The sequence below is a fragment of the Theropithecus gelada genome, chromosome 18 (assembly GCF_003255815.1).
Source record: "Theropithecus gelada isolate Dixy chromosome 18, Tgel_1.0, whole genome shotgun sequence".
Lineage (NCBI taxonomy): Eukaryota > Metazoa > Chordata > Mammalia > Primates > Cercopithecidae > Theropithecus > Theropithecus gelada.
The window spans coordinates 10,322,820-10,338,220 of record NC_037686.1 but is presented as its reverse complement, the minus strand read 5'-3'; the positions used below and the strand labels follow the sequence as shown (position 1 = coordinate 10,338,220).

Sequence of the window (15,401 nt, the reverse complement as noted above, 5' to 3'; positions counted from 1 at the left end):
GAGCCAAGATCACGCCAATTGCACTCCAGCCTGGGCAACAAGAGCAAAACTCCAGCTAAAAAAAAAAAAAAAAAAAAGAAAAAGAAAAAGAAAGTGTGCGATGGGTTTTGACTGGTGAGTACAAATACAGAGGCACCCATCACATGTTATGCGGAACACTGAAATAATTTGCCATCTAATTTGAGAGTACCTGGAGCCAAATTAAACAAATGATTACCTTTCTTCTTTGACGGCGAGTCTACTTTAGCTGCCGGTTTGGATTCTGAGGGCGCCTCCGCTAAGGTTGGGTTGGGAAGGTGGTCTGCATCTAACATAGATGAAATCTGAGGACTCTCAAGAGGAGGTTCGAGAAGCTCTGCCACAGACGTTGGGTCGCTCATCTGTGTACCCAGGGCTCTCGGTCTGGGCTTCACTATGGTACAGACAGTGTCTTCCATGGAAGCATCCTTCTCAACTTCACTTATGAGGCTGTCCTCACTGGGAATTACCCGAAAATGGGTATTTTCTGATGGTGTAATTGTAGCTGTCCTAGGATGATGGTCAGATCGTTCTCTTTTGCTGACCTAAAAAAGTTAAATTATTTAAAAATTAAACTACTTTCAGGGTATTTGTTAGAATCTGGCAATGTGTTCATTCTATTTTTAACTTAACACATTCATTAAACATCTTACTTTGTAACATGTAAAAATTCCATAATAAAGTGAGAAAAACTAATAATTGCATTTTGCTCAATATCGTGATACTTATAAATGTTCTGGCCGGGCACGGTGGCTCATGCCTATAATCCCAGCACTTTGGGAGGCCAAGGCAGGCAAATCACTTGAGGTCAGGAGTTTGAGATTAGCCTGGCCAACAGGATGAAATCCTGTCTCTACTAAAATACAAAAATCATCCAGGCATGGTGGCAGGGGCCTGTAATCTCAGCTACTCAGGAGGCTGAGGCAAGATAATTGCTTGAACCTGGGAGATGGAGGTTGCAGTGAGCCGAGATGGCCCCACTACATTCCAGCCTAGGTGACGGAGCAAGACTCTATCTCAAAAAAAAACGTGTACATTAAATGTTCTACTGAAAAGTTATACTGCAGAAGACAGAGGAAACTGACAATTTTCAGTTACTAAGAAGTAAAAAATACTCATTTTGGCGGAGAAAACTAAATGAAAATTTAGCCCTCCTTGGACCACATTAAGGCTCTGTTAAAACAGTGTAAAAGTGGCAAGTCTAAATTCGATCACAAATATAAGCAAAATGTATGTTTAAAAAACCTAAATTCAACAGAAGATCTAAACATTGTCTCTCTCAAGAAATTTATCTTCCCAGTTCTTTCTTCTTTCATTATGAGCTGGCAAAAAAAGGTTTAACAACTTCTTGTTTAAAATTTCAGTGTTGTCTGGGGATGGTGGCTCACACCTGTAATCCCAGCACTCTAGGGAGGCCAAGGCAGAAGGATCTCTTGAGCCCAGGAGTTTGAGATCGGACCAAGCTGTTATAGTGAGACCTTGTCTCTACAAAAAATAAAAACTAAAAAATTAACTGGGTGTGGGAGCACACATCTGCAGTCTCAACTACTTGAAAGTCTGGTGTGGGAGAATCACCTGAGTCCAGGAGGTTGAGGCTGCAGTGAGCTTTGGCTGTGCCCACTGCTCTCCAGCCTGGGTGACAGAGCAAGAACCCTGTCTCCAAAAAAATAAAAAATAAAAATGCAGTGTGAAAATTTTAGTTTAAGGTGTCTTTTAAAATTTCCTTATAATAATTGACAATCATTATTATTCAGTAAATAGAAATATATACAAAATACTGCTGAATTCCTTCGGTTGCAAATATATAGTCCAAACATTACAAAAAATGTTAACTTTGAATTTACTTTTATGACATGAGAGCACTGTCATTTACATTCACGAGAGCTCAGTCAGAAACTGCCTCCTTTACTGGGTGGAGGGAGTCTTCACTTGTTTAATCAGACACTTTCCACAGGCAAGTAAACCCTAGTACCTTGGTGGACTCTGGGAATCCGCCCCACGTCCACTCCATGTGAGACTCTGATCGGAGCAGGCTCTCAGCAGGTTTCACCTCCAGCTCGGAATCACTCTTAGGACACACCGTCTGGGGATAGGTGCTGCAAACAGAACAAAGACACATGATGACTTGAAAGTCGGGAAACCTTCAGTGTTGCTGAGCCTGACAGATGAAAAGAAACAAATGTGAATATATCGACTTTATCCTGCATATATAAAAACTCCACGGAAGGGAAGATCGAGTATTTCTTCCACTTGAGTTCTTTAATAATACTAAAAATGACATCAACTAGTACTTAAGAGGACTTACCAGGTCCTTTGTAAACACTGCATATTCATAATCTCATTTGCTTTTCACAAGAAGTCAATGAGAAGGAAGATAATTTTGTAGGCTAAGGGAGAGCAGGCAAATTAACGTAACACCCGCGGATTTGATTGCAGAATAAACAGTTATGGCTATACTTTTTTTTCCACTATATTATTCAGTTACAGCCAACAGTTGACACTAAAAGATGAGAATTTTTAACAATTGTAGATGAGTGGGCACAATGTCTCATGTCTGTAATCCCAGTGCTTTGGGAGGCCAAGATGAGAGGATCACCTGAGGCCAGGAGTTCAAGAATAGCCTGGGCAAAACAGCGAGACTCTGTCTCTACAAAAAATTTAAAACTTAGCTGAGCACAGTGGTGCATGCCTGTAGTCCCAGTTACTCAGGAGGCTGAGGTAGGAGGATCACGGGAGCCCAGGGGTTTAAGGCTGCAGTGAACTATGAGTGTGCCACTGCACTCTAGCCTGGGCAACAGAGCGAGACCTTGTCTCTACTAAAAAGAAAAAAAAAAGAAAAAGAAAAAAAAAAAAAAAAACTGTAGATGGCTAAATTCCATGCTGATTATACAGATCCACAACTGGCCAACACTGTTAGAGTAAGCCAGATCAAATTTAGAAATAAAATAATCATTGAGAGAAAAGATTCATATTTATGTTAAAAGTAAACATTCAGTTCCTCGGCTGTGTGAGAGAAACGGGAAATATCATTACTATAGATTAACAGAAAAGCTAATTAATACATCCTCCTTCCTCTTTCAAGAAACCAAGAAATTTCAAAGATACTTACGTCTCTAAAGGGGACCAATCTCCATCAGATAAGGGGTAATGATCCCCAGAATGGAAAAGCAAAGGCTCTTTACATTCTTCTTCTTTCAAGGAAGCATTTGAAGATCCTCTATGAAAGGAGAAACCAAAGAAAGGCAGGAACGATGACATTCTTGTCAGCTTTAAAAGATCCCCCAAACCTACTGATACTACAAACAATAAAAATGAAGAGGGGTAAATGATGACTAACTCTCTTTAAAATATATGAAGGAGAAGGGGGGATACACCACTGCCACCCACTATAAAACACCACAATCACTATTCACATGTGGAATGAATACGGGGAGGACAAAAGAGAAATGTGATTTCTTTTTTCCATCCCTTAAGTGATTCAAAGGCTAAAAGAAAACTAAGGCTTTATGACTGTTTCATTCAATCCTTACAAAATGAGGTAATATTTCATTGTAGATATTAAGTAATCAAGGATCCAGAGAAATTTAGTAACTTGCTCAAAGTCAAAAAGCCAGGAAGTAGTTGGATTCAAAACAAGTAAGCCCTTATTCTTTCCACTGCTCTCCCCTTTCTACTGAATGCATTTGAAAATGTTTGAATATTAGCTAAAGACAAACAAGATCTATGGCTCAAAATTTTAAAAATACCCTAAACTCTTAAAACCTCAGGACTAATTTTCTTCTTTGTTTGGCCCAAGGATTATCTGAGGTTTCCTTTACTTGGAATCTACAAGATGTGAAGATGTGAGGAAGACGATACAAAAATGACAAATGCTTTTAAGATGCATAAAAGGACCTTGGGTAGGGGTTGCACTAATGCTAATAAGGTTTTAATCAATTTACCTGTTGGTTTCTTAAATTTGCAGAGTTACTATAACTACCTTGCCATATAACCTTGAAAACATCCCTCAGAAGCACTGTGGACCCCCGTTTTCATCTTTAGTTGGAAATTTATCATTTGTCCTGTCTACTTCAGAGTCAATGTGAGAGTTACATGGTGTAGCATGTTGAAATCTCTGAAAAGTAAAAAGAAAGGCACAAAGAAAAACTCTGGCTGGGCACAATGGCTCATCCCAGCACTTCGGAAAGCCGAGGCAGGTGGACCATGACGTCAGGGGTTCAAGACCAGCCTGGCCAAGATGGTGAAACCCTGTCTCTACTAAAAATACAAAAATTACCCAGGTATGGTAGCAGGCACCTGTAATCCCAGCTACTTGGGAGGCTGAGGCAGAGAACTGCTTGAACCCAGGAGGCGGAGGTTGCAGTGAGCAGAGATCACACCACTGCACTCCAGCCTGGGTAACAGAGAGACTCCATCTCAAAAACAAACAAACAAAACTTTGCAAAGCATAAAGTGCTATATTATACGAGTTTAAAGGCTTCTTATAGTCAATTCAATGTTCTAATAGGACAGATAATAAATGTAAATGAGAATATCCACACTTAGTTTGCTGGACTAAAAACAGGGATAGAAAACCAGGTTATTTTTTTAACATTACTTTTCTTCCTTTCTTTTTTTTTTTTTTTTTTTTTTTTGAGACGGAGTCTCGCTCTGTCGCCCAGGCTGGAGTGCAGTGACACAATCTTGGCTCACTGCAAGCTCCGCCTCCCGGGTTCATGCCATTCTCCTGCCTCAGCCTCCCCAGTAGCTGGAACTACAGGCACCCGCCACCTCGCCCGGCTAATTTTTTCTATGTTTTAGTAGAGACAGGGTTTCACTATGTTAGCCAGGATGGTCTCGATCTCCTGACCTCATGATCCGCCCGTCTCGGCCTCCCAAAGTGCTGGGATTACAAGCTCTTCCTTTATATCTTAATTTAACATACTCTTATTTACCACTAACTGTGACATGTTAATAGTTTTTCCATATAGCTTAATCTTTTAATTTAAGGTTTTCCTAACTCTGATCTTCTCTTCTCTAGGGCCTTACTCCGGCATACCACTCATTCAAGGGGAGAAAACATATGCCTGAGAAAGACATCTAGGAAAAAGTACTCTATTTTTCAATAAAGGAATATCAAAAGGCAAATTTTCCCTTGAGAAAGGGAAAATCAGGTTTGTGAATGGTCCTTATTTGCCCACTCCGAAAGGACACATCAGCTTCAGCCATCACTATCCATATGTGAAAGTGGTCTGAAAAGAACCACGCAAAAGTCACACAAATTTCTAACCGGAATTTTTATATTACAAATATTTTACTTACTGGATCATGCTTCACTGCAGTATAAAAGGTAAGCCAAGAAGAATTCAGCAAAGCAAACAGGATTTAGTAAAATATTGAAACAGCAATCAGGTACCACCTGAATACACAGCCCCAGGAAGACAAGAGATGGCCTTTTTTGGTCATATCCTGACAAAAATACAGCACCATTAGTCTAGGCCCACTACAGTGACAGAAAAGTTTTATGTTGAGATCCCTTTCGGTCCTAATATTCTTTTATTAAAATAGGAATTCTAGAAACCTGTTATGAAGTTTCAAAACGGCAGGTATGCCTTAGAACAGGGACCTGCAAAGCAAACCATGACAGAGTAACAACTAAGCACGTAGCATGAGGCTACAGTGGAGCGCACATAGTAGAACGTGAAGACAACAGCACAAGACTGATTCTGTTTGTAAAACACAGGAGTGCTAGTACATCAGAACTGAGCAAAAGAGGTAAACGGTGACTTTCCGTCAGGGCTGGGGGCTCGGAGGCTGAGGTTCACAGCCAGTGTGAACGTGGCACTCCAGCCCTCACAGATGTGCTACAACATCACATCTTTCAAATTCCGCATCATTATCTAAGCCTAACATTTTTCCAATTCAAAAGCTAACGGAGATTACATGGATGTATATGACTGCCAAAATGCACTGAACCGCACACTTACAGTCTGTGAATACTGCTGCGTGTAAATTATATCTCAGTTTTTTTTAAGTGAGAAAAAAAATCAATTGAATGCTAAAATAGCCTGAATTATTTATGTGGGATCAATTTTAGGTGCAACATGAATTTTAAACTATTTCACTGGTAGTACGTAATAGATAAATGGGGTTGCTAACCACCATAACCAAAGATCACTACCTCTGTTAACAACATCTAGCGGCAACCTTAGCACAGTACTACCAGTCAATGAATTTCAGCGTGGCTAATAATCTCAGTTGGCACTTGGATACAGAGCATTTCCCATAAAACAAATGGAGCCCTGCAATACTTCTCTCTGTGTTCTGTGTCAGAAACGAAGGAGAGAAAAAAGGCAGGGAGCATCTGTAAGATCCATGTCACTCTGAGTATCTACACTCACCCCAGAAGAACATGGAGGGTTCTCTAGAAGCCAGTTATTGGTCGGTAGATGAAGTATGCAGATCATCAGAGCAGTAGGTGCAATCTGTGAAAAGTCTCAGGCTCCCTGGATTTAGCTCCCAGACGCCACCTTTTAGTAGGTCTGCTTTAGTGGATTACAAGTTGAGACTCCTTTCTGCTGGTCTGATGTTGAGCCTCCATTTTTGCTATTGCTTGGTATTTGAAATTATTTCCATGAGTGGCATGTTTCATATATTTGCACTCAAGATTATGCTAGAACACCATCCAATATGCAGAGTCTCTTCCCTCCAAAAGGCTACACATGCCTAGGTGCAATGTTTTAAATCTCTCTCACACACACACATTCGTCTATCCTCTAGAAGGACAAACAAGGCTTCTGTTAGATTTAAGCCTAACGCCCATCTTTAGGAGGCGAGGGAGACTTACTAGGTACAGTTTAAACAAAGCCCCGTATAGTTTAAAGCTCTCCAATTTCCAGAAATGAGTTTCTTCCAGCTGTACTATAGCAATCTGCTTTAAAAATGATTCCCTCTTCCATCTGCCTCCTTCGAGGAGCCTCAATTAACCTTAATTCTATTATTAACAAAATTCTTGAAAAGTAAAGAGTTTAAACGAAATGCCATTCTCTTTTGTCAAAACAAAAGAGAAGCCTATTTTGTGCATTTATCTTCTCTGGAAAAATAATTTCTTTTCTAAATGGTAGGGGCTGAGGAGAATATGCTATAGGAAAGCTGCAAATTCCGCAACGCCACAGAATTCCTAGTCCTTACAACTGCAAAAGCAATTGACTTCCTATTCTTTTTCTCTTAGATTCTGAACACGTTGTTTCATATGCTGTTAATGACCATAAATAGCTTCCCTCAAATAATGTTAGAGTCTAGGTGCTGAGCTGACAGGGGCCTTGTGAAGGCCTCTTCCATCCTCTCACTTTATAGATTAAGAAACCAAGGCCCTGAGTGATGAAGAGGCCACTGTTCTACAATCTATAATGGGCCCAGTCTGTCTACCTTTTAGCTCAGTGCTCATTTCAGAATACAACCTGAATTTTCACAGATGTTTACATTTTGTTTTCTTTTTTTAAAGTCCTAATTTCTGTTGGCTGTATTATTTAAGCAGATTCTATTTTAAGGAAATTTCAGGGAAGAGTTCCTCCCGGTGGCAGCATCTACTATTCCATGGTAACCTAAAGAAAAAGCAAACCACCAACCTCCTGAAAATGACTGCAAGCCCCTAGCTTACACGTGTTGTGACATGCCTGCTTACCAAGCCAGCAAGGTGCTGGCTTAGAGATAGGCTGGCAGCCATTCACACCTGTCAACCAAATCAGTACACAGTGGATACAGCCTTTCACACCATCTGGAAAAACAAGGTATGTACTAATATTTCTGCAATGCATTGGCTTACAATATTCATTTACAAATTCCTTTAGAATAATGATTCTTGTACAATTTAGTAGGGAACTTGGCATATGCTTTAGAAATATTTTAATTCCCAAGCTATAGGTTGTTCAGGAATTCTCAACTTTGCTCTATTATGTCTAACAAAGGACACACGTCAACAAAATTTTAAGGCAAAAGCATTACTTCAGTGCTCTTTTTGGTAGATCTTAGAAGAATTTTAGTTGGTAAAAATATTTTCAGGAACGAAGCACTTCTGGGAGCATTACAAGGCTGATCCTAATAAAATTTAAGATGTGTAAGCATTTCAAGTTTTTCTCAAAAGAATACATGTTTCTTGCCCATCTATACATTTTACTATATATAAGACAAAACTTTTAAAGGAATTTTTATATATATATACACACACACACACACACACATATATATATTATTTTTTTTAAAGATGGAGTCTTTCTCTGTCACCCAGGCTGGAGGGCAGTGGTGTGATCTCGGGTCACTGTAACCTCTGCCTCCCAGGTTCAAGTGATTCTCCTGCCTCAGCCTCCCGAGTAATTAGCCTGCCACCATACCCAGCTAATTTTTGTATTTTTAGTAGAGATGGGGTTTCACCATGTTGGCCAGGCTGGTCTCCAACTCCTGACCTCAGGTGATCCTCCCACCTTGGCCTCCCAAAGTGCTGGGATTACAGGCACAAGACACTGTGCCCGGCCTTTTTATAATGTTTTTAATATTCCTGAAGTCAAGCAGTAGAAAAGTAAAAATTCTCATACTTTATTCTCCTACAGAAGAGAAGGACAAATAGCCTTTAAAAGACTGAAAGAAGGAAGGAAAAGGACAGGAAGAGTCTCTTTTTAAGAAATTCTGGTACTTTTTATCAGCTTAAATTTCTTTGGGAATCGATGATATATAAAAGTAGAGTTCAGAACATTTATGAAGCAACTCTTCTCGGCTAGTATTTTGACACTGACAAAAAAATTACCGAAATTTATTGATTCATTCAGGATTTTAAAATTTTGTAAATATAGTGTACTCTGGTTTGTAGAGCTTAACATACTTTTCCACTATTGCTTTCCATCTTTTGTTGTTTAGTTCTATTGGAGGAATTCTGCATTCTATCAGAACTGAAATCAAAGTGTTCTATATATTCAGTGCAGGGGGAGTAAGAGAGAACACCACAGACATGACAGCTAGTGAGCAATAAAACAAGAGGAGTAGAAAGCAGTTTCATGTATTAAAAATGGCTGTTACTTATAATATCGAATTGTAAAAAATTACTATCAAATGTAGATGTTTAAGATTCAAAATCTAGATTTCAAAATTTTAGAAAATGAAGTTTTATAAAAAAGGGATTATACTATGTTATTCATTAATGCAGTATAATTATAATATACTAATACTATATTAATTAACATTTTTTGCTGGGCTCAGTGGTTCATGCCCGTAATATCAGCACTTTGGGAGGCTGAGCTGAGAGGGTTGCTTGAGGCCAGGAATTTGAGACCAGCCTGGGCAACACAGCAAGACCCCATCTCTACAGAAAATTTTTTAAAACTAGCCCAGTATAGGGGTAAGCACCTACAGTCCTAGCTACTTGGGAGGCTGAAGTGGGAGGACTGCTTGAGTTCGGGAGTTCAAGGTTACAGTGAGCTATGATAGCACCACTGCACTCCAGCCTGGGCAACAGAGGGAGAACCTGTCTCAATTAAAAAAACAAAACAAAACAAAGCATATTTTTTTTTCCTGATTTGACCCATTTAAAACAAAAGACTGGCAAAGAAAACACATGCTAGATTGAGGTAGAGTTTACCCTTGATATATATTTGGTTTCCATAACTAGAGAAAGAAATTATTTCCCTCTATTCTAGGATGAAAAACACTTGAACGGCACTGTTTTCCAGGAAGTAGGGTGTGACCTCTTTTCAGCAGATGGGGTGAAAACACACAACTGGACCAGCAGCTCCCTCCACAAATAAAGAGTCTGGAAATGCAGGGCCACTTGTGGGCAGCAGCTTCTTGTCCAGTAGTCACCAATAAAGAGAATCCCCACCACGGTCCTAGTGCCAAGGTGGCCACTGAGTGGAACAGGTGAAAGAAAACGGTATCTTGAATGAGAAAATGTGTTCTACTCCCAACTGTTACCTTTCAACCCCAAGCAGTGCTGACATGAAAAACGGCATATAATGAGCTCTTCCACAGAGCAGGTAAACAAGCAGCGATCAAGATTGCTCACATAAAAAAACACAAAACTCCTTCCTTTTCAATTCCAATAAAACAAAACTCAACTCCTCGGGAAAAAGATACCAAGCCTAAGGCCACTGGGTAGGGAAATTCCAGAGATGACATTATGTCCAACTGTATCTGCTCACCCAGGGGCAAATCATTAATTCAGATCTTTTGACTTAGAACTTATTTGGCTCCTGGAAACTTTTTTATGGAAAGAAACACACAACTAGTCTGCTACAAATGACATTTCAGTAGCGTATTTGTAGAATAGTGGAAAGGAACAAAGAAACTGCCTTTGCTGCTGGATTCCACAATAAACTGTAAAGGGGGAAAACAAGCCCAAACCTCACACTGTATATCCATAAAACACTGGCAGCTCCTGGCTTTGCATCAACTCTAGGTACCAGCATAAGACCCTTCCCAGGCTGAGAGCCCTACCGTGCTGCCTGGGCCCCCTTGTCATCATCGGAGCTCACGCCTACATCACATGCGTCTTCTGCGGCAGGAGAGGTGGCCTGCTCTTCCTTCTTACTGTCCTGTTTGTATTTCTTTCTCCTTCGTTTTTTCTTTTTCACAGAACTTGGAGTAAAAATTGTCTCTGTTTCCAAGACGTGTGAGATGTCTGAACTCTGAGATGGTGTTTCATCTCCACCCGATTTCACCAAAGGGGTGTCAATATCTTTAAAGAACTGATCTTCAGTAGGAATTGGTGAGGTGGCAAGGTAAGCAGGAAGCTTTTCCTTAAGGAGAATGGAGAAAGAAAAGTTATCCATGACAAACTCGACAGTGAATTAAAGCAGTAATATATTGAATACATAAATTTTCACGGAGGTAAAAAAGAAAATACATATTCCCTAAAGGCAAGAAAGTCCCACTGAACTAAGGAATTGCCTACTGTACTCTGAGGAGGTCTTTCCCTTGTGAGGCCCTAAGTGCTAGCCCACCTGGGAACAGGTAACCGAGTCTGTCTGAAGGAACTGACACACCAAGTCAGCATGGAACACCCAAAGCCATAATAAAAGCTAAGCCCATTAAATTATTCACAAAGCAAAGATCAAAGCAGCAACAACAATCTCAGGAGGTGTTACAAAGGACTCTCTCAAGAACTCACACAGAACATTCAGAACAGGACAAGTAGAAGGCAGAGAATAGGGACACTGCATCAGACAAAGGGCAGCAGGACAGGTAAGTGACACGAGAATGCAGTGATACAGAGTGGCCAATGCTTACGTTTTGCCAAATTAAGTGGAGAAAGGCAATTAGAGACAATATCCTATAACAAATGACATTAGTAAATTTTTAAACCATAAAGCATTTATGTTTTAAAAAACAGAAATATTCCTTCTTGTAGGAATTCAAAAGAAGAAAATAACGCCCAATATTTAGAAGCAGTCAAACTCCTAATACTAAATAAATGATCAAGTCTGGTGTTCAGTAAATTTATGTCTTAGCCATTTGTTTCATTCCTTTGTATCATCAGAGGAAATGGAAGGCACATAATAGAGATAAAAATTAACCTCAGGCCGGGCATGGTGGCTCACGCCTGCAATCCCAGCACTTTGGGAGGCCAAGGCGGGCGGATCACCTGAGGTCAGGAGTTTTTGAGACCAACCTGGCTAACATGGTGAAACCCTGTCTCTACTGAAAATACAAAATTAGCTGGGCATGGTGACGCATGCCTGTAATCCCAGCTCCTCAGGAGGCTGAGGCAGAAGAATTGCTTAGACCTGGGAGGGGGAGGTTGCAGTGAGCAAAGATCATGCCACTGTACTCCAGCCTGGGCAACAGAGCAAGACTCCATCTCAAAAACAAACAGCAAAAAATTAACCTCATATAATTTAAAATACTCAAGCTTTTAAACAATAGCTCTGAAAATGTATGGGTTTCTGTAATTGTTTTTTATTAAGCTTTTGAACTCAGCTTTGATAAACATATTACCCTGAAGCTAAAGTTTGATTTACCTAGGAAAAATGTGTGTTCACCAGCAACACACACTTATAGAGAAACGGTAATAAGATATTCTGAATGCCCAAAAGAAACCCAGATGAGAGGTTGTGGTCTCTGACTTTGAGGATTTTTTAATTCAATGATCTTTATTTTACTTACTGAAAGCTGTTTTGGTTTCTGGTGGTATTTCTTAGTTCTATTATAGCAATGTTTGTGGGATGAAGGTAACCTGAACGCCTACCAGTAAGAAAACAGTTAAACAAACTGTGGTATGTCCATACTATGGAATACTGTGCAGTTATTAAAAGCACAGTTAGGTTTAGAACTAGACTTGAAAGGAATGTTGATGACATATAATTAAATGAGAAAGATTTTGAGAGAAAAAAAAGAAAATAAATGGCAACTGGGTTTTTGGTCATTTTCCTACTCTAAATGACGAACCCCTAGAGGAACAACAGCGTGTTGTATTCATAGCATGTGGCATAGCTTAGTAATTCCAACATTTGTTGGATAAATTAACAATTTTTTGTTTTAAAGAGAAGCATACAACACAAGAGAAACTCTGGTCAATGTAGTCACACGCGGAATAGGGAGAAAAAGGCTGAAAAGTTGACATTCTCCAAGTTGTCCTTGCTAAGCATAGTTTTTAGTGGAACTGTCAGAATAAGCCATGAAAACGAGGTAACTATCAATAACCCAGTCCTCTCGCTTACTGTGCCTGCTGATCTAGAAGTTCAGTGCTATGAATTATCCATAATTTTAAGAAACATACAAAAAGTGTTTCATTTTTGTGACAGATGTATTTCATTATGTTTCATTCTGCTCTTTGCCTCTGGTCTCTGATAAGGAAAAATGTTGCTTAGGCCAAGTAAATGCAAACAAGGTATTATAAAGACAAGTAGTTATGAAACTAGAAAAAGCACCAGTCTGATCAAGCTTCCCCTTCATAAATCATAGTGTTTCAATGCTGCTTTACACACTGGTAACTAAGTAGTTGGTTTCTCAATCAAAAAATGATAAACAATCTCATTTTACTATTGTATTTTTTGGTAATAATTTTCTTTGTAAATTTATTATATCAAACTGTAAGTTCATCTTCAAAGCCAAAAAAGTAGTCGTGTATCCTTAATAAGTTGATGCTCATCAGTTTTGCTATTTGAGATTTTATTCTTTACGAAGAATGATGTACTGATGCCTTTGAAAGAATTCTTAAGAAGATTCACATTATGTGATCCGAGTTTTTAGTGAGAATGTAAAATCTACAAATAAATAAATAGATCCACACTGAATCCATCAAGAACAGTTAATCAGCGTTCAAATCAGTAGATACAGAATGTGTGTGCTGGGGAGCAGGGATCATAACAAATCATGCTCATTTGCTAGAAGAAGCCAAACATGTAATCACTTACAAAAGGATATAGGCCAATTAATTTAACTCTCTTGAGATCATAATAAATGAATTCACCTGACTACTAAAGGTGAGGGATGTAATATCCCAACTAAAATGGTAAACATGATTCCCAGTGGAAAGGACACGTGTGGATAAACATATAGCCAGAAGAGAAATGCCTTACTCAGGCAGAAATGAATGTATTCAAGTAAGATGCAAACCAGAAGCAACACAAAAAAAGCTCACTCAAGTTAGAAAGTGATGTGCCTTCCCTTACAAAAAGTGCAAGTACATGCATTCAGCATGCTCCCTACACCCTGAAACTTTGTATGGAGAAAAATTCCTCATCCCTTCAGCTCGTTTTTGACAGCTTAGTTCTTCAACATGAAACTAAAGCTTGTCTAGCCAACAACAGTCCTGTGTACAATCAAACATAAAAAAACTGCTGAGCAGTCAGTTTGGGCCACGTGCCAGAGGCCTGAGCACACTGTGTAAGGAGGGTGTGACCCACGCGAACTCACATATTCTTCTTCAGTCTCTTCAACAAAGAAAGCTTCTCCATTGTCACCCAACTTCATGTGAAGATCCACTGCATTGCCATTGATTTCTATATCAATCTATGGGACAAACAAAATATGACTTAATGTTCAAGGAGGCTTTCCTTCAAGTTAAACTAAACCGGAACTCTGAGTTCTCAAGCCAAACTTAGTGTAGTTTTGAGGTTCCTAGAACTACAGCCTCTGAGAAACACTGCTACTTGCCCCTACCCAACCCCTAAGAAGCCAAATGGAGCTGGTAGAGGGAGAGATGGATAACTAGGAATTGAAAGAAAATGTTTCACCATCTTATTTTTACAACATATAAAAAATTTTTAAATTCTTTTTCAAATTTAAAATGGAAATATTACTGTCAAACATTTGCACACTTTCCAAATTATGGCACAGGCAGGCCTCCCCTCACACGGTTCAGATACACGTAAGTTTCAGGAACCTCAGTATGTGAGCTGTGAGCAACTGCATCAAGTACAACCTCACTGACAGCTCTTCAGCCCACAGATCACTAAGTAAGTAACAGGTGACAATCGGTGCTGTGACTGGTCACTGATGATGGTGGTTCCATTTTCCCAGGAACCAGGTGAAATGATGGGATAAGTAATACCATGTTTAAAAAAAAAATTCAGGTAGACATAAGCGTTAGGCCATTTTTGTGTTGCTATAAAGAAAATACCCAAGGCTGGGGGCAATTTATAAAGAAAAGAGGTTTAACTGGCTCTTGGTTCTGCAGGCTGTACAAGCATGGCGTTGGCATCTGCTTCGTTTCTGGGGAGGACTCAGAAAACTTTTACTCATAGTGAAAGGCGAAGTGGGCGCAGACACAGTCACATAGTGAGAGCAGGTGCAAGAGACTGGGGGTGCCACACACTTTTAAACAATTGGATCTTGTCAACTCAGCAAAAACTCATCCATCCCCAAGAGGATGGTGCTAAGCCATCCATGAGGGATCTGCCCCCACGATCCAAACACCTCCCACCAGGCTCACCTCCAACACTGGAGTTCACATTCCCACCAGGCTCACCTCCAACACTGGAGTTCACATTCCCACCAGGCTCACCACCAACACTGGAGTTCACATTCCAACATGAGATTTGGAGGGGACATCCAAATCTTATCAACATATTTTGTCAAATTGCTTGTTATAAAACTCCTATGTACGGGCCGGGCGCAGTGGCTCATGCTTGTAATCCCACTACTTTGGGAGGCCGAGATGGGCAGGTCACCTGAGGTCAAGAGTTCGAGACCAACCTGACCAACACGGTGAAACCCTGTCGCTACTAAAAATACAAAATCAGCCGGGCGTGATGGGCGCCTGTAATCCCAGCTACTCGGGAGGCTGAGGCAGGAGAATCACTTGAACCCGGGAGGTGGAGGTTGCAGTGAGCCGAGATCACACCATTGCACTCCAGCCTGGGCAACAAGAGTGAAACTCTGTCTCAAAAAGAAAAACAAAACAAAACAAATAAACA

The 15,401-nt window shown here is 40.0% G+C and overlaps 1 protein-coding gene across 4 annotated transcripts in view; it reads right to left on the bottom strand.

The window, feature by feature from the left end:
• The window catches only part of LPIN2 (lipin 2), a 93,994-nt gene that overhangs the window by 20,406 nt on the left and 58,187 nt on the right, over positions 1 to 15,401 (bottom strand). For all 4 annotated transcript variants that reach the window (XM_025365060.1, XM_025365063.1, XM_025365062.1 and 1 more), the window contains exons 3-7: positions 13,900 to 13,995; positions 10,480 to 10,781; positions 3,128 to 3,235; positions 1,991 to 2,114; positions 218 to 563 (exon numbers count right to left, since the gene is read on the bottom strand). In XM_025365060.1, the coding sequence (XP_025220845.1) occupies positions 218 to 563; positions 1,991 to 2,114; positions 3,128 to 3,235; positions 10,480 to 10,781; positions 13,900 to 13,995 (976 nt within the window). The remainder of the gene's footprint in view (positions 1 to 217; positions 564 to 1,990; positions 2,115 to 3,127; positions 3,236 to 10,479; positions 10,782 to 13,899; positions 13,996 to 15,401) is intronic.